Source organism: Sus scrofa, chromosome 6 (assembly GCF_054392235.1).
Source record: "Sus scrofa isolate SSC_HxYL_T2T_F1_AM1 chromosome 6, Sscrofa_HxYL_maternal_Yorkshire_Landrace_v2.0, whole genome shotgun sequence".
Taxonomy (NCBI): domain Eukaryota; kingdom Metazoa; phylum Chordata; class Mammalia; order Artiodactyla; family Suidae; genus Sus; species Sus scrofa.
Window position 1 is genome coordinate 46,312,404 of NC_139388.1, and position 16,886 is coordinate 46,329,289.

Sequence of the window (16,886 nt, forward strand, 5' to 3'; positions counted from 1 at the left end):
CCAGTTTACTAAATATAATTATACCATATTAAATAGCACTTAATAATTTGCTGTTGCTTTCTCTTGTTGCATTGATAGCTGGCAGTTATAAACACAGGAAACCTACAGAGTTAAAAGGCTTTGGGCTTTTTGTATTGAATTTGTTACATATGCTTTGTCACCATACTTTAGAATAATAGATTATAGTATTAAATTACAGCTTGTTGGCAAATCAGTGTTTCCTTTTGTTTTTTTAGGGCCGCACCTGCAGCATATGGAGGTTCCAAGGCCAGGGGTCAAATCTGAGCTACAGCTGCCAGCCACAGCCACAGCCACGCAGGATCCGAGCCACATCTGCGACCTACACCACAGCTCACAGCAACACTCGATCTTTGACCCACTGAACAAGGCCAGGGATCCAACCCACAACTTCATGGTTCCTAGTTGGCTTCGTTTCTGCTGTGCCACGACTGGAACTCCATTGTTTCTCTAAGACAATATATCCAATATTGCTTATATTAACACATTTCAAGTTGACAGTGTTATCTCTGGTTAATTCAGCAGCTTCTGTCAGCAGGGCAGCTGGCATCAGGCTTACTACATTTTAGAATTTTGTACAAGGTTATGTAGAAGCCAACCCAATATATCTGTGTTTACAGAGAAAATGACGTTCACTCTGCATCCACTGATGGCTCAGATGCAGGTGAACCTGTAAGGCTCCAGTCAAACTTATTAATTTTGTTAAACATTGAGGAAGCTGTGATTGAAATGTTAATACTGTATGGTATAAATACATTTACAATGGAATGTAAATGCTGTCGCACATCGCTAAAACTCTGAAATACCTTGTCTAGGGAATAAGTCTTCGGTCCAGAAACAGTACAGATGTGATGTGTGTGAATATACAAGTACTACGTATGTTGGTGTCAGAAACCATAGACGAATCCATAACTCTGATAAGCCTTACAGGTAAGTGTGATGATCCTAGAGTGGTTTTTTAGTTGGTTGGTTGTTTTTGTTTGTTTGTTTGTTTTTTGCTTTTTAGGGCTGCACCTGCGGGATATGGAAGTTCCCAGGCTAGGGGTCAAATTGGAGCTACAGCTGCCAGCTTATGCCACAGCCACAGCAATGCAGGATCTGAGCCGCATCTGCAACCTACAGCACGGTTCACAGCAACACCGGATCCTTAACCCACTGAGCAAGGCCAGGGATCAAACCTACAACCTCATGGTTCCTAGTAGGGTTTTCTTCCTCTGTGCCACAATGGGAACTCCAAACTTAGAGTTTTAATATTTGTATCTAAGTACTGTATAGTACAGAAAAATTAGAAGCAAATTAAAAATTCATAGCACTTGTTTTAAACACAGGTTAAGTGCAAACTTTTACCTTCTAGTTTTATAGGTATTGTTTAGTTTGTTAAAGAATATGAATTTTAAGCCTGAGTCTTAGGATAATAGGCATTTTGTTTGTCTAGTTACAATATAAGAAGATATCTGCATCCATCAGTTTGATGTTTTCAGTTTTTCTTGGATATAAATTACCTGAGCAATTTTCAGTGCTTAAGAGTCTATTTCAACAGTTTGGTAGTTAAGTACTAAATATTCCAGCAAAAGATTCTTAAAACTTAAAAGCCATAAAATTCTCCATGAAAGGTTCTCTTTTTGAAAATGAATCTCTCATGTGTAGAATAAGGTCTTTGAATTTTGTTATTTGACTTTTCACAAAAGACAATTCTAATACACATTCAGAAAATACAGGCATTCCGAGTTGATCAAGATAGGCTGGTGAGTAGAAATAATTGTTTCTTAAATAAACTTTGCCTCTTGAGAATAAACTACTTGTTATCTACATATAGTAAAGGGGCAAATATTTTTACAAAGTTGGTCCAGCTGTCACAAAGCAGTTTGTTCTACATGCAGCCATGAGGGAACATCAGGTTTCTACTCAGAGCTAAGCCAGTCACCATGACCAGTGGTACTGGGCATTGGCATGATCTCTTTAAACCCCTTGACAAAACTTGGTTCACATTTTGACTCTCTCCTCAGGTTTTGTAGATAGGACACAGGTCAGTGCAGGAAAGTTACTATATTAATATCTAAGTGAAAACCTGATGTGATGCCTTAACATGCTTGATCCCATAGGGTGGTAGATGTCTTTATTCTTAAATTTAATAGCATACCATGCCAAACTCATATGATCCAGGCAAGGATAAAATAATATTCTCTGGGTCTAGAATTATAATGTTCATTGAGAAATATTTATTGAGCAAATACAGTGTTCTAGGGCTGTGTTAGGCTCTTAGACTGTAGTCCTAATAAAAAGATACCATCCGATGCCAGCCGTGCCTAGATTTCACAGGGAAAAAGCAAAAAAAGAAAAAGGTTATCATCCCTGCCATCTTGAAGCTTTAGACGGTAAACAAGTAAACTATCAAAAATATAATCATGATAAATCTATGAAAGAGCTTAATGATTAATGCTGGTTCTGTAGAGGAAAGTTTCACATCTACCTGAAGAGGTTAGTCATACAGCTTAAAAGATTCATTTTGAAAGCTTCTGCCGTCTCAGGATTATGTGTTCTGGGTTTTTTGTTTTCTGTTTCTTTTTTTTTTTTTTTTTGCTTTTTAGAGCCTCTCCTGTGACATACGAAGTTCTCAGGATGGGGTCTAATCGGAGCTGCAGCTGCCAGCTACAGCCACAGCCACACAGGATCCAAGCCACATCTGTGACCTACACCACAGCTGACGGCAACGCTGGATCCTTAACCCACTGAGCAAGGCCAAGGATTGAATCTACAGCCATGGTTACTAGTCAGATTTGTTTCCGCTGAGCCACAACAGGAACTCCAGGATTATGTTTTCTTATGTTCTTAAAATATTCAGACTCATAGGATTGTTGTCCTAGGATTTTGCTTCCAATGAGCAACATCCTGCATCCTATGGGAATCTTCTCCCTGTCACATCAAAGAAGTCTCTGTATGTTATTTCCCAAATTTGTTCACACTGTACTTTTTTAATGGATTTGGCCTGAGTTTTTTGTTTGTTTGTTTTTTGGTTTTTGGTTTTTGGTTTTTGGTTTTTTTTGCCTTTTTGCTATTTCTTTGGGCCGCTCCCACGGCATGTGGACGTTCCCATGCTAGGGGTCAAATCGGAGCTGTAGCCACCAGCCTACACCAGAGCCACAGCAACGCAGGATCCGAGCCGTGTCTGCGACCTACACCACAGCTCACGGCAACGCTGGATCGTTAACCCACTGAGCAAGGGCAGGGATCGAACCTGCAACCTCATGGTTCCTAGTCGGATTCGTTAACCACTGCGCCACGACGGGAACTCCTGGCCTGAGTTTTTATGCCTTTGAAAAAACGGTGTCATACCATCCCCTCCATGTAATTATTCCCTTATACTTAGACTTATTTTCCGGAATTCCTGTAGTGGCTCAGCGGTCACAACAGGAACTCTGGAAAATAATAAGACTTACTTTCCACCTTTCAAATCTTGTGACTCCTCTTTTAACCTTCTTTAAATATTTTAAAGAGACGTCTTTTGTCTTCATGGAATTTGCAGTCTGCAGAGCGTTATGGATTAACATGTTCTATTCCAGTGTATTTCTAGGGCTTTCTCTTCTTTGTCACACACTGCCTGCCTTCTAGTTAGCATAGCCTTCTTGGTGGTATCTAGTTTAATCTAAGTTATCACAGTAGTTTTCCTGACTTATTTCATATATAGATCATTCACTTTTGCTGCCTGGTACACTTACAGAGTTCAGGCTTGTTTTCTCAGAGTCCATACCTCGTCCATTTCTGATTCCTTACTTTTGTTAAGAAACACGCTCAGGAGTTCCTGTCGTGGCTCAGTGGTTAATGAATCCGACTAGGAACCGCGAGGTTGCGGGTTCGATCCCTGGCCTTGCTCAGTGGGTAAAGGATCCGGTGTTGCCGTGAGCTGTGGTGTAGGTTGCAGATGTGGCTCGGATCCCGAGTTGCTGTGGCTGTGGCGTAGGCTGGCGACTACAGCTCCGATTGGACCCCTAGCCTGGGAACCTCCATATGCTGAGGGAGCGGCCCTAGAAATGGCAAAAAAGACAAAAGAAAAAAAAAAAAAAAAAAAAACACGCTCACAGGCAGCAGTGATAAATTTCTTACAGAGTGGGAGTGCTTCATTGTACCACTTCTAAGCTTTGCACAAGGACAGAACAGGCTGATCACGCGTTTTAATGTTCCCGTTAGGTAATAGACTCTCTGTGGTGTTGATAACTATTCATTTCCCGTGCCTGTCCTTTTTGTGTTGCCGTTCCAGTCCTTCACTGCACCCATTTGTGTGCTCTGGACCGTTTAGCTTCATGTATCAGAGCCCGGCTCTGAGAGCTGATCGTCCTGGGATTGAATCTGAGCTCTCTGACTTGCCGCATTTGTAACTTTGGGCAAAATGTTTTTCTTTTTGCTTGGTATTGTCGTTTCTAAAATGAGGATAATTAAGACACCTGAGTTACAAGACTATTGTAAGGACCAAATTAAACACCGTGTATTATAAGATTTCAGCACGTAATAAGCACCCCATAAATGGTAGCTGTCTAATAGTTATTGGGCCCAGTTTTTATCTTTGTCACTTCTCACTGAAGCATTATTTAACCACACACACTCACACGCAAAAAGCTGTTAACCTCTCATCATTTGGGAAATGGAGTAATTCTGTTCCTGGATAGGTAGGTATAGCTTATTAGTTTTTTTGTTTTGTTTTGTTTTGTTTATTTTGCAAGAGAGATGCTACATCCAGGTAAAAACACTGTCACGCTGAGGTCCCTGTGCTGTGTCAGCTGCCTTGGAGGCAGCCCAGCATCTCAGGGAGCACTTGTGCTTTAGTCTCAGGCCTGGACCGTACACCACCTCTGCCTTTGACTCTGCGGATGTTATTCTAAGCTAAACCTTTCTCGATGAAACGGGGGAGAATACTACCTAGCTCAAAAATTTCGTGAGGATTGAATGAGATTATATGTATTAAGCACCCAGCATGTTACTTTGGGAGCATTAAAGGGCCTGCTTCCTTTCTTCTGCTCATGAAGTCATGAGGTTGTCTCAGAAGCCCTGTCCTCATTACACAAGGCAGAGAGCCGCTTCCCATTCCTGTGTTAGGACAAGGAAATTTGAAAAGGGCATCATCCCATCCCAGTGCTACCAAATTCAGCACACTCTACTTTTTTAAGGAACTTTCTAAGTCAGCCACACATCAGTTATAGTTACACTTAATATTTCCAACAGTGACCCCCAAGTTACTAAAAGTTCCATTCAGGGAGTTCAGCTTGTCTCTGTGGAGGCGCCCGTTTGATCCCCAGCCCCGTGCAGTGGTTAAGGATCTGGTGTTGCTGTAGGTCCACATAGGTTGCGTCTCTGGCTTGGATTTGATCCCAGTCTCAGGAACTTCCATATGCTGCAGGGGTGACCGGGGGAAAAAGTTTCATTCAGAATTTTCACATATTAGATTCTTGGGTTTAGTTTAATATTGCAGTCCTGGAATTCTCCCGGTTTACATGCCTCCAATGCCACTTTTGTGAATGACTGGTTAGAGATGGAAGATGAGGCAGTAGAACATTTTCCTCAAGTACCCAAGTTTCCTCCTGATGATGGAGGAAACAGGCACTGAACCCTTTTTCCCTTGGAAACATAATTGTATTGGTACTTAGGTTCCAAAACTACACGGCAGGCAGAGGGTAGAAGGGACTGCATGACAAAGAGGGACGTACTTTGGGCTGAAGTACTCAGCACACCACCTGGCACATAGTAGGTGCTCAGTAAATGGCTGATAGTTGTCAGTCTCAGGTTTTCTTATCCATAAAATGGCTCTGGTTCTATAAGATTATATTTTGAAAATAGGTATATAGTACTATTCTTCCTTAAGTAGAAGAGCTACCCAAGTATTTATGTTGATTTTTTAATACCAATCCTATTTTACTACCCAGTCCAAAAATACCCAGTATTTCCTTAAATGTTACAGAAGTATCCTTTTCGAGTTATTCTGTTTACATCCAGAGATCCAAACATTGCTTTTGACAGATAAGTCTCTTAAGGCGCTCTTTTAAAAATATGTAAATAGACCTTATGATTTAAGGCAGCAATTTCCTGAAAATTGCATAAATTAAAATCGTACGGCTTGATGAATGGTCTCAAAGCACAGTCATCCTTGTAACTCCTCAGACCAAGAAATAAACTTGCCAGTTCCCCGGCAGCACCCTCTTCTTGGCCCTTCCACTTACTAACTGCTCCCTGTTCCCCGTCAGGTAACCACCGTTTTGACTTCTCTCGTCATAAATTAGTTATGCCTGTTTCATTTCTGAACTTAATATACGTGAAATCATACAGTATGCATTCTTTCATGTCTGGCTGCTTTCACTCAACATCGTGTGTGTGTAATTCGTTGTAGAACTAATACATTCCTTTTTGTCACTATATAGTATTTGGTTGTAAGATTATACCACGATTTATTTACTGTACTGTTGATGGATATTTGGAGTATTCCCTGATTTCCTCCCATTATGAATAATACCATTTTGAACATGGTTGTTTGATGCATGTATGGAAATGAGTCCATGGAGCTTATACTTAGGAGTGGACTATGTGGGCAGTAGGGCCTACCTACGATCTATATGTTCAGCTTTGGTGGATGTTTCAGCAGTTCTTCAGAAGGGTTATACAGTGGCTACAGTGGTTGTACTAGTTCATACCCTCATTAGCACTTTCCTTGTATTGTCAGTCTTTTTTTTTTTTTTTTGTCTTTTTGCTATTTCTTGAGCTGCTCCTGCGGCATATGGAGATTCCCAGGCTAGGGATCCGGCCTACACCAGGGCCACAGCAACACGGGATCCGAGCCGCGTCTGCGACCTACACCACAGCTCACGGCAACGCTGGATCGTTAACCCACTGAGCAAGGGCAGGGACCGAAGCTGCAACCTCATGGTTCCTAGTCGGATTCGTTAACCACTGAACCACGACGGGAACTCCTGTATTGTCAGTCTTGAATTGTAATTATTCTGGTAGGTTGTTCTCAGAGGCGTTTTCCTGACGAGTTATGTATGAGGTTGAGCAGCTTTTCGTTTGTTAATTGCCCATTTCTTATTGGCTTGTCTGCCTTTTTCTGACGGATTTGCAGCAGTTCTTTATGTATTCCGAGTACAGATATTGCACTCTCCAAGGCTTGCCTTTCTACTCTCAAGGATGTCTTTTGATGAACAGAAATTTCTAGTTTTAATGTAATCCAATTTATTAATCCTTTTTTCTGTGGTTAGGGCTTCTCTATTTTTATACTCTGAACCTGATGCTGATGTTTTTTAATAGCCTACGAGTAAGGTAGATGATGAGAGGTAGAAGTATGTGCTTATATAAAGTAATGAGCCTGATTTTCAAGGATTCACATCAGCTGGGTCAAAAATACTGGGTGCTTATGTGTTAATGACCATGATTTTCTAATAGGACACAAACAAGTAAAAGAAAAATCTCCAAAAAAAAAAAAAAAATTCCAGAACAGTTTAAGTGATAGGAATGACATTTGGAATGACAGGGTTGTCTCCTATGTGTGGTCAGTCATCTTATAAAGTCTGTTCTTTATATAAATAAAAATATATTACAAGTGATAATAATAGCTAACAGTTTTTAGAGCATTTGTCTTGGACTAGGCAATGTGCTAAGTACTCAGTGTCAGCTCACTAAATCCTCATGATAGCCCAGTACTTAGGAGTGTTACTATCCCAGTGTTGTAGCTATGGAAATAGAACCTGGTTAGATTAAACAATTTTCCCCAGATCTCACAAGTGGTAGAGCCAGGGCCTGAATCGGGTATTTTAACCTCATCCTCATCTCTGTGGGGTTCTGGGACTAAAGTAACTGACCCATTAGCAATGAGAAAAAGCCTGTAGAAAAATTCGGTCTGTATTTTTAGCTGGATTTGAGAAACCTTAGGTTTTCCAAGGTCAAATGTTTTCTATACTGTTAAATAACTCAATTCCCAGAAGATATTAGCTGTGTCTTGCAAATTTAATTCATTTCTGACAATCTCAGATGCTACCTGGAGATAGCATCAAATCTTATCAGTTAAGGGTTTGGTCCCACAAAACTGCCCACACCTCAGATGCCAATCACAAGTCTAGGTTGTTAACTCTGCTTCTTACTGACTGGCTATAAATCAGGGGTTTGGTTTGGTTTGGTTTTTGGCCGCACCCAAAAAGTTCAAAGGCCAGGGATGGAACTTGCACCACAGCAGTAACCTGAGTCAGAGCAGTGATTGTGCCAAGTCCTTAACTACTAGGCCACCAGGAAACTCCCAAATCAGATTTTAAAATCATCTATAAAAGAGGGTCGCATGATCCCCTCAGCTTTGATTAATTTGCTAGAGAGACAGAACTCAAGAAAGCAGTCTCTTTACAATTACCAGCTGTTCATAAAGGTTGTTATAAAGGATCTAGATGAAGAGACACAAAGGGCAAAGTCCAGGAGGGGTGAAGCTCCCGTGCCTTCTCTGGACCTGCCGCTCTCCCTGCAAGCTCTCTGAACTCTCCTTTTAGGTCACCGAGGCTTCGTTGCCTAGACATGATTGATTAAATCATGTAGTGAGTGTTGAGTTGAACTCGGCTGTCTCTCTGTCTCCACCTCAGGGAGATGGGACTGAATGTTCCAAGCCTCTCATCCCCTGGTTGGTTCCTCTGGCAACCAGCCCCCAACCTTAGGTTAAGTCGGGGCTCTCCGAAAGTCGCCTTATTAACATAACAAAAGGGTTTTATCATTCTCTTCGCTTAGAAAATTCCGAGGGTTATAAGAACTCTGTGCCAAGAACCGAGATATATATTTCTTCCTATAAATCACAGTATCACAGGTTTCTGCATTGACTTTCTGCTCTTTCTCTGACTCAACAAAACAACACGGTCGTGGGATACCCTTGGTGCTAATTCTTCCACCCTTGGACTGGCTCTCTGATTGTATAGACTGACTACATCTTGAGACAACCTGCATATTTGGTACTTTTTTCACCATACTGGCGAGCAGAGCCTCTGGCTGTCTTTAGAGGGCTCATACTCCTTGATTCCTCTTAATGAAAGAATAGAGACAATAAAAAATAATATTATTTTAGAAAATAAGTGCAGTGAAGTGAATGAACCAGGATGTAGTAAAATAGTGGTTCATTCTGTTTTCCTTTTAACTAAGAGAATTTGGTTTATTCCATACAGTTATGTAGGGAAAGTGGAAGAGGAATGAAAATGAGAAAATAGTATTTTAGCTAATGGAAATATATTCTTCTTAAAAAGGGAGGAAAAATAGGTTTAAGCCACCTTTTCATAACTTTGAAGTTTTCTCCCGTGGTATTCTTTCTCCTCTAATCAGTTAAATTAGCTACTGATTCTCTTAAATGCTTATCCTTCGGTTTGCTCCTGCTTTTTCTTTTCATACTTAGATCTTTCAGTGACTATTCACTATTGTAAGAGTCCCTGCAGAATAACCTTTGTACCAGGCTAAGGTAGGTATTGGGGCTTAGTTGTTTAGCACACTGCTCTTGCCTTGCCTCTTCTTCCCTCTCTCAAAAAAAAAAGATTTTGAGGATTTCATATTAAATTTGCAGAAATAAGTCATTGTCTAATACAGTGAGAGAGAAATTTGAAAGCAAGAGAGTAAGAGGCTTCACCTGTATGCGTTGTTTATATAGGAAAGCTAATGAAAGGGGATAGACTCTAGGTTAGCTCATACATTAACTCTTAATTAGATGAGAACATTTCGACCATGAATAATATCTCACTAAATTTTAGCTTTTCTTAAACTCTAAGATGTACCTGTCCTCCACCATCTATTCTGAAAACAATTGGAGCATTTACTTCTGGAATATGTCATTCACTGCTTATATAAATATCTGTTATTAATTTAAATTTACGTATTTCATCATACCTGGTTTCTCTCTAATGTAGTAAATATTGACAGATCAAAAGCCTTAAAAATGGCTATGTCCCACATTTCAGGAGCAGTCTTACCTCTAGGAAAGTAAGAGGAGGCAGTCAACATGGGGTAGAGGAAGCTTCAAAGGTATATTGGTGATATTCTGTATCTTAATTGTGTTGATTTTTTTCTTTATGAAAGATTCTAGAGGTGGGGGGAATGGACTTTATCCTGCAGAATAATCAGCAGTACATGTACATATAGAACATGTTTGTTCGAGAATTGTTTATAATGGTAAAAGGATCAAAAGTATTCTAACTGTGATAATAGTACAGTGATTAAGTGATGACACTTTCATGGGATGGAACATTATACTCCATTGAAAATGCATAACTTTTAACTTGCGAACATTGACGAAAATGAGATTAAGGAGTTTTCTTGTGGCACAGTGGGTTAAGGATCCAGCATTGTCATTGTAACAGCTTAGGCCACTGCTATAGCACAGGTTCAACCCCTGTCTCAGGAACTTCTGCATACTACAGGCATAACCAAAAGAAAAAAAAAAAAAAAAAAAAAAGATTAAAGGAGTTCCCTTCAAATCCGACTAGCATCCATGAAGATGCAGCTTCAATCCCTCGCTTTGGTTAGTGGGTCAGGAATCCAGTGTTGTCATGAGCTGTGGTGTAGGTTGTAGATGTGGCTCGGATCCCGTGTTGCTGTGGCTGTGGTGTAAGCTGGCATCTGTAGCTCCAGTTTGACCCCTAGCCTGGAAACTTCCATATGCCACAGGTCCCCTCCTAAAAAGCAAAAAAAAAAAAAAAAAAAAGAAAGAAAGAAAAGATTAAAAATCTGTGGTATTCTCCTTTTGCTTTATATCCATGCATATACCTTAAAAAAGAAATTATGCAAATAATTTTTTACAATTTATACTTGCCTATATATTTCATTTTATATGAAGACATAGATTATATAATCAGGTAAAAGTTTTAAGAAAGACAGTATTTGCAGACCAGTTGAATTACAACAGAAATTGGCTTAGCAGTTAAACTAAACATCCCAAATAGGGGCCAACTTAGCAAACTAGATGACGTGAATACCTCTCCCAGTAAAGATAACTAAAGTGCTAGGTAAATATTTAAACAATGTTTACATGTATAGCTCATCTATCAGGGAAACTGAGAAACTACAAGGGTGAAAATCCAAGTAAAGCAGGTAACCTGTGAGATAAACAAGCTGTACCTGTCAACTCAAATGAATCTCAGAAACGTTGGCTTGTACAACAGAGCATGTCACATGAGAATATATTAAGTGTGATCCTGTTTATATGCTCAAAAATATGCAAATGAGCAATGTTTTAGGGAAACTTGTAGGTAAACCTAAGAAAAAGTAAGCGCGCGTCATACAATACAGAATTCGGAAGAGTAGTTCCTCTTTGGGGGAGGAACAGGTATTGAGAACTCGGAGGAACCCAAAGAGCTCTTAAGAGAGAGGTAATGTTCCCCTTAAGCAGGCATCATGTACACAGTGTTTGTCATTTTTGTTATTGCATATACACTTTATTCTACTCTTTTACATAAGTTCCACAAAAAACATTTTTTCAATTGTATATACAAAGTATTTCAAATTCTGTAGAAGTGGTGATAAGGAAATGGAGTCAAGTATCTGGATTTTGTGGATAGCTCAGTTTCTTATTTGAGGTTTTAATTGCACCTAGGAACTTTAGAATCAGCTTGTCTAGTTTCCTCTTAAAATAATTCTGTTGCTATTTGTATTGGGATCATATTAAGCTTCTAAATTGATTTTAAAAGAATTGACAACTCTGTACAAACAAGGTATGGACTTTTCCATTTGTTCAAGTCATCCAGTCTGTCCCTCAGTAGCATTTAAAGTTTTCTCCATGTATCCTATTTTGTACCTTTCTTGTTTTGAATGTGTGTATAGCCACACACACATACATTAAGCACACAAGTAGTCCTTGGTTTGTACAATAACATGGGACCGAAAATGACCATGCAAGCTGAAACCATGCAAAACCATCCGTTTTTTTTAGGGCTGTTGGAGGTTCCCAGGCTAGGGGTCAAATCCAAGCTGTAGCCACTAGCCTACACCACAGCCACAGCAAACACCAGATCTGAGCAACATCTGCGAAGATCTACACCACAGTTCATGGCAACACCGGATCCTTTAACCCGCTGAGCGAGGCCAAGGATCAAACTTGCATCCTCATGGAATGCTAGATTTGTTTCCACTGAGCCACTACAGGAACTCCCCCTAACTATCTTATTAGTGGTTCTATAACCTTTAGACCTTTCTTAAAACATCAAAAACTCTTATACTGTTAGTTATAAATGTATAGGGAAATGGAAAACCCTAAGTATTACTGAGTATGCTGTACCTTAAAATTTAGAAACATTAAGAATTAAATGTTTTATTTCCCTGTAAGAAGCTTGTCATGAGGAGTTGACACAGCGTTTGCCTTCTCGTTGGACGCCTTACAGCTTTGGGTGATCCTCTTCTGTGCCTTGGCCACTTGTCATTCTCCTTCCTAAGTACGGATCAGCTTTCAACATTTTATCCTTTGCTCTTTAAATATCATGAAACATGTCTGAGAGTTTCTGTAATATGAAATGTTTTTACTGGCATAACTTCTTCCTCTGGGGAGGACTTTCCTTATTTATGTCATTAAGTTCACCTTCTTTAGATCCTCTGGCTGCATCTCCAGTTTCTTCCGTGGTGGCCGTGTCAGCATTCCCGTGGTGCCCTGTTTGTTCTGTGACTCCATTTACATTTGAGTCTGATTTTCACTCTCAGTATCATCACTTTGGGGGGTGGTGCTGAACATCCATTTTCTTGGCCAGTTTTCTCTTTCAAGTTATCCATTTTTGTAAAATGTTACATGGGTTTACCACCAGGATACAGGGAGGCAGCATAACTACGTGCTTTGTTGTCTGTGAGTGAATTAACAGAAGTGAGTGACTAATCACTGACAGACTTTCAAAGAAATGATGGGATTAGCCACTGATCATGAAGCACCTTTGTTCACATCGTGGACCAAAGAGCTCCTGGTGACGTTTGTGCTCCATGGTTACTCATAGGTGATGTGCTTCAAAATTTGAGCAGTGTTGTCAGGAGACTCTTTCAACTAAGCCATGGTAACCGAAACCCTGGCATATTGGAACCATACAAAGCAAGAGCTGCCCACACACAAAATACATACATGCTCTTGTTGTTAGGTTTATTCCTATGGGTTTTTTTGGGTTTTGTTTTTTTTTTTTCTTTTGCTCTTATAATTTGGGTCTTTTTCTTCCTTTCCTAGCTTCTGGTATTGTTGTCACATGAGAAAGCTGTTGATCTATACAGGATGTTCACTTTACACCCTTGCTAAATTATCATATTACTTATAAAAGTTTTAATTCCTTTTGGATTGCCATGTATGTAATTGTATTATCTGCAGATAACTGTCTCGGCCGTTCCTCTATGATATTTACACCTCTCATTTCTTCCTGTTATCTAACTGTACTAGCCAGTACCTCCACAACGCTAAATAGCAGTGAGGATAGTGAACATGCTTATTTTGTTCTTGGCCTTAGTGGGAATGCTTCTTGTGTTTCCTCATTAAGCTTTATACTAGTTTGGGGGTTGATACAGATGTATTTCATCATGTTGAAGAATTACCTACCATGTTTTGGTGAGAAACTTTATTAAGAGTGTAATTGAGCTTAGATGTTATTAGTGCCTCCTAAAATGTGGTAGGGAGTACACCTACCTGTGCCCTTGAAGTATATTTGAAAAAAAAAAAAAAATAGGAGTTCCCGTTGTGGCTCAGTGGTTAAAGAACCCAACTAGTATCCATGAGGACGTGGGTTCGATCCCTGGCCTCGCTCAGTGGGTTAAGGATCCAGTGTTGCTGTGAGTTGTGGTGTAGGTCACAGATACGGCTCAGATCTGGCGTTACTGTGGCTGTGGTGTAGGCCCACAGCTACAGCTCTGATTCAACCCCTAGCCTGGGAACCTCCATATGCCATAGGTGGGGCCCTCAAAAGACAAAAGAAAAAAAAAATAGAAATGAAAAAAATTAACCTTGAATCTAATGAAATCTCTGCATCATTACTTCTCACCAGGTGAGACATTTGGCAATATCTGGACACATTATTGTCACAACAGGGAGAGAGGGAGCTACTAGAGGCCAATGATGCTGCTGAAAACATCCTACAATGCCCAGAACAGCCCCCACAGTAAAGAATTATCTAGCCCAAACCTAGGGCTGAGGTGTAGAAACCCTTTTCTAGATCTCACTACCTGTTTCCAAGAAATGTGGGGGTTAGAGGGACATAACACTATATCCTCAGAAAGTTGTCAGTGCAGTTGATAATATGGGAAACTATGCCTCTACAAGGCAGATGACCTGGTTTCTTTAACACATAAATGGCATGAGGAGGATGAGGGAAGGAAAGAAGTGTTGCAGATTAAAAACAAGATTTATGCCAACCAAATGCAATACAGTGCTATGCAATTTTATATAGCAGACTTGAGCATCTAAGATTTTGGTTTCTGTGAGGGGTCCTGGAGCCAATTCCCTGCTGATACCCACAGACAACTGTATAGGTTTTATTTGGATCCTCATTCAAATAAGACATTTCTGCAGAAATCAAGAAAATTTAAATTGGAGGGTACATGAAACAAGACTGGTAAGTGTCAGTAATTATTGGAGCTGGGTGATGGAGATTACTTTCCTACAGTCTTTGTTTAAAGATTTCCATAGTAAAAAGTTTTGTTTAAATGGATACTGAATTTCTTTAGATTAGGTTTCAGTGATGGCAATGAAAATATGACTTTTCTTATCCTTTCAGATACTGAATTTTAATAATATACTTCCTCATATTGAATTCTCTATATTCCTAAAATAAGCCTCCCTTCCTCAAGGTAGTGTTATTCTTTTAATATACTGCAAGATTCTACAGTATTTATTCAGTATATCTGTCTTGATTTTCATAAGTGAGATTAGCATGTAGTTTTTTTTTTTTTTTTTTTTTTTTTTTTTGGTGCCCTTACCAAATTTTAGCATTAGTGTTATTCTGACTTCCTAAAAAGACTTTGAAAGCCTTTTTTAACTCTCCAGAGCTGATTTAAATATAACAAAGAAGTTGGCTACTCTCCACTGACTTTTTTTTTTTTTTTTTTTTTTTTTTGATGGGCTAACCCACAGCTTATGGAAGCTCCTGGGCCAGGGATTGAATCCGAGCCACAGCTGCAACCAGCGCCGCTGCTGCAGCAACACAGGATCTTTTAATGCCGGGCCAGGGCTCAAACCTGCATCTCCACAGTGGCCCGAGCTGCTGCATTTGGATTCTTAACCCGCTGCACCACAGCAGGAACTCTCCTCTATTGACTTTAGGCATTGGAATAGTATGCCTTTAGTAAATAACTTTGCTCTTTCATTTCTCTGTGCACTTTCTCTGAGTGTTTCCTAAAAGAGTGAACATGCACTGATGCAGTCATCAGAGCTGATGGTCTGTGTTCTCAATGACTTTCAACTTTTTTTGGCCACACTCAAGATACGCAGAAGTTCCCAGGATCAAACCCACACCACAGCTGCAACCTGAGCCATGGTATCCTTCATCTGCTAAGCCACAGGGAACTTCTCAACTTTATTTAACAGACTGTATTTTAGAGCAGTTTAGGTTCACTGCTAAAAAGCAGGACAAAGATTTCCCATATAACCTCTCTTCCACACATTCATAGCCTCCCGGATATCAGCATTCCCCACCAGAGTGGTACATTTGTTAGAATTCATGAGCCACTATTGACACATATTATCATCTAATTCTGTAGTTTATATTAGGGTTCACTCTTGGAGCTGTGCACTCTATAGGTAAATATTTCATTTTTAGGACTTTGATGTAAATGGTATAATGTTAGGAGTTCCCCTTGTGGCTAAGTAGTAACAAACCTTTCTGGTATCCATGAGGATGCAGGTTTGATCCCTGGCCCTGCTCAGTGGGTCATGGATCTGGCCTTGCCTTGAGCTATAGTCTAGGTTGCAAAGGGGCTCAGATCTGGCGTTGCTGTGGCTGTGGTGTAAGTGGGCAGCTGCAGCTCCGATTTGACCCTAGCCTGGGCACTTCCATATGCCACCGGTGCAGCCCTGAAAAGAAAAAGAAAAAATAAATTCTGTAATGTTTTTAATTTCAGATATACCACTTGTTCATGGCTAGAATGTAGTAAAGCAATTTTTTGTTGTTTTTTATTTGCTGTTTAGGGCCGCACCTGTGGCATATGAAGTTCCCAGGCTAGGGGTCACATTGGCGCTGCGGATGCCAGGCTACACCACAAGCACAGCAACATGGTATCCTAGCTGCGTCTGTCATCTACACCACAGCTCATGGCAATGCCAGATCATTAACTCCCTGAGTGATAGCAGGGATCGAACCTGCATCCTCATGGATGTTAGTCAGGTCTGTTACTGCTGAGCCACAGTGGGAACTCCCAGCAATTGAATTTTATATATTCACCCTCTACCCTAATATCTTGCTGTAGTCACTGTGGTTCCAGGAGGTTTTTGGTCGATTCTTTTGGATTGTCTGCATAGACAGTCATATCACTTGCAAACAAAGATAGTTTTATTTCTTCCTTTCCAGTCTATATGTATATATTTATTTTGTCTTATTGCATTAGCTAGGATTTTAATTATAATGTTGAAAAGGAATGGTGAGAGATGACATCTGTGCTGTTCCTAAACTTAGCAGGAAAGCTAGTTTCTCATCAAGTAGGATATTAGCTGTAGATTTCCTGTAGATATTCTTTATCCAGCTAAGGAAGTTCCCCTCTATTCCTAGTTTGCTGAGAGCTTCTAAAATAAATGGGTGTTGGATTTTGTCAATGCCTTTTCTGCATCTGTTGATATAATCATCTGGTTTTTCTTTACCTGTTAATGTGGTGGATTATGTTGATTGATTTTCACATGTTGAACCAGCGTGCTTGGGATAAATCCCGCTTGGTTGTGG

At 40.0% G+C, this 16,886-nt stretch overlaps 1 protein-coding gene across 11 annotated transcripts in view; it reads left to right on the forward strand.

Moving 5' to 3' along the window:
• The window catches only part of ZNF507 (zinc finger protein 507), a 42,562-nt gene that overhangs the window by 14,790 nt on the left and 10,886 nt on the right, over positions 1–16,886 (forward strand). For 6 of the 11 annotated variants that reach the window (XR_014805969.1, XR_014805968.1, XR_014805970.1 and 3 more), the window contains one exon: positions 834–948. Coding sequence is in view for 3 of the 11 variants with exons in the window: in XM_021094261.2 (XP_020949920.1) it covers positions 834–948 (115 nt within the window). In the remaining 8 variants the exon portion in view is untranslated. Of the gene's footprint in view, positions 1–833; positions 949–2,606; positions 3,471–3,919; positions 7,482–16,886 lie in introns of those variants that run through there. The other 5 variants (XR_014805966.1, XR_014805964.1, XR_014805967.1 and 2 more) reach the window with 4 other exon arrangements.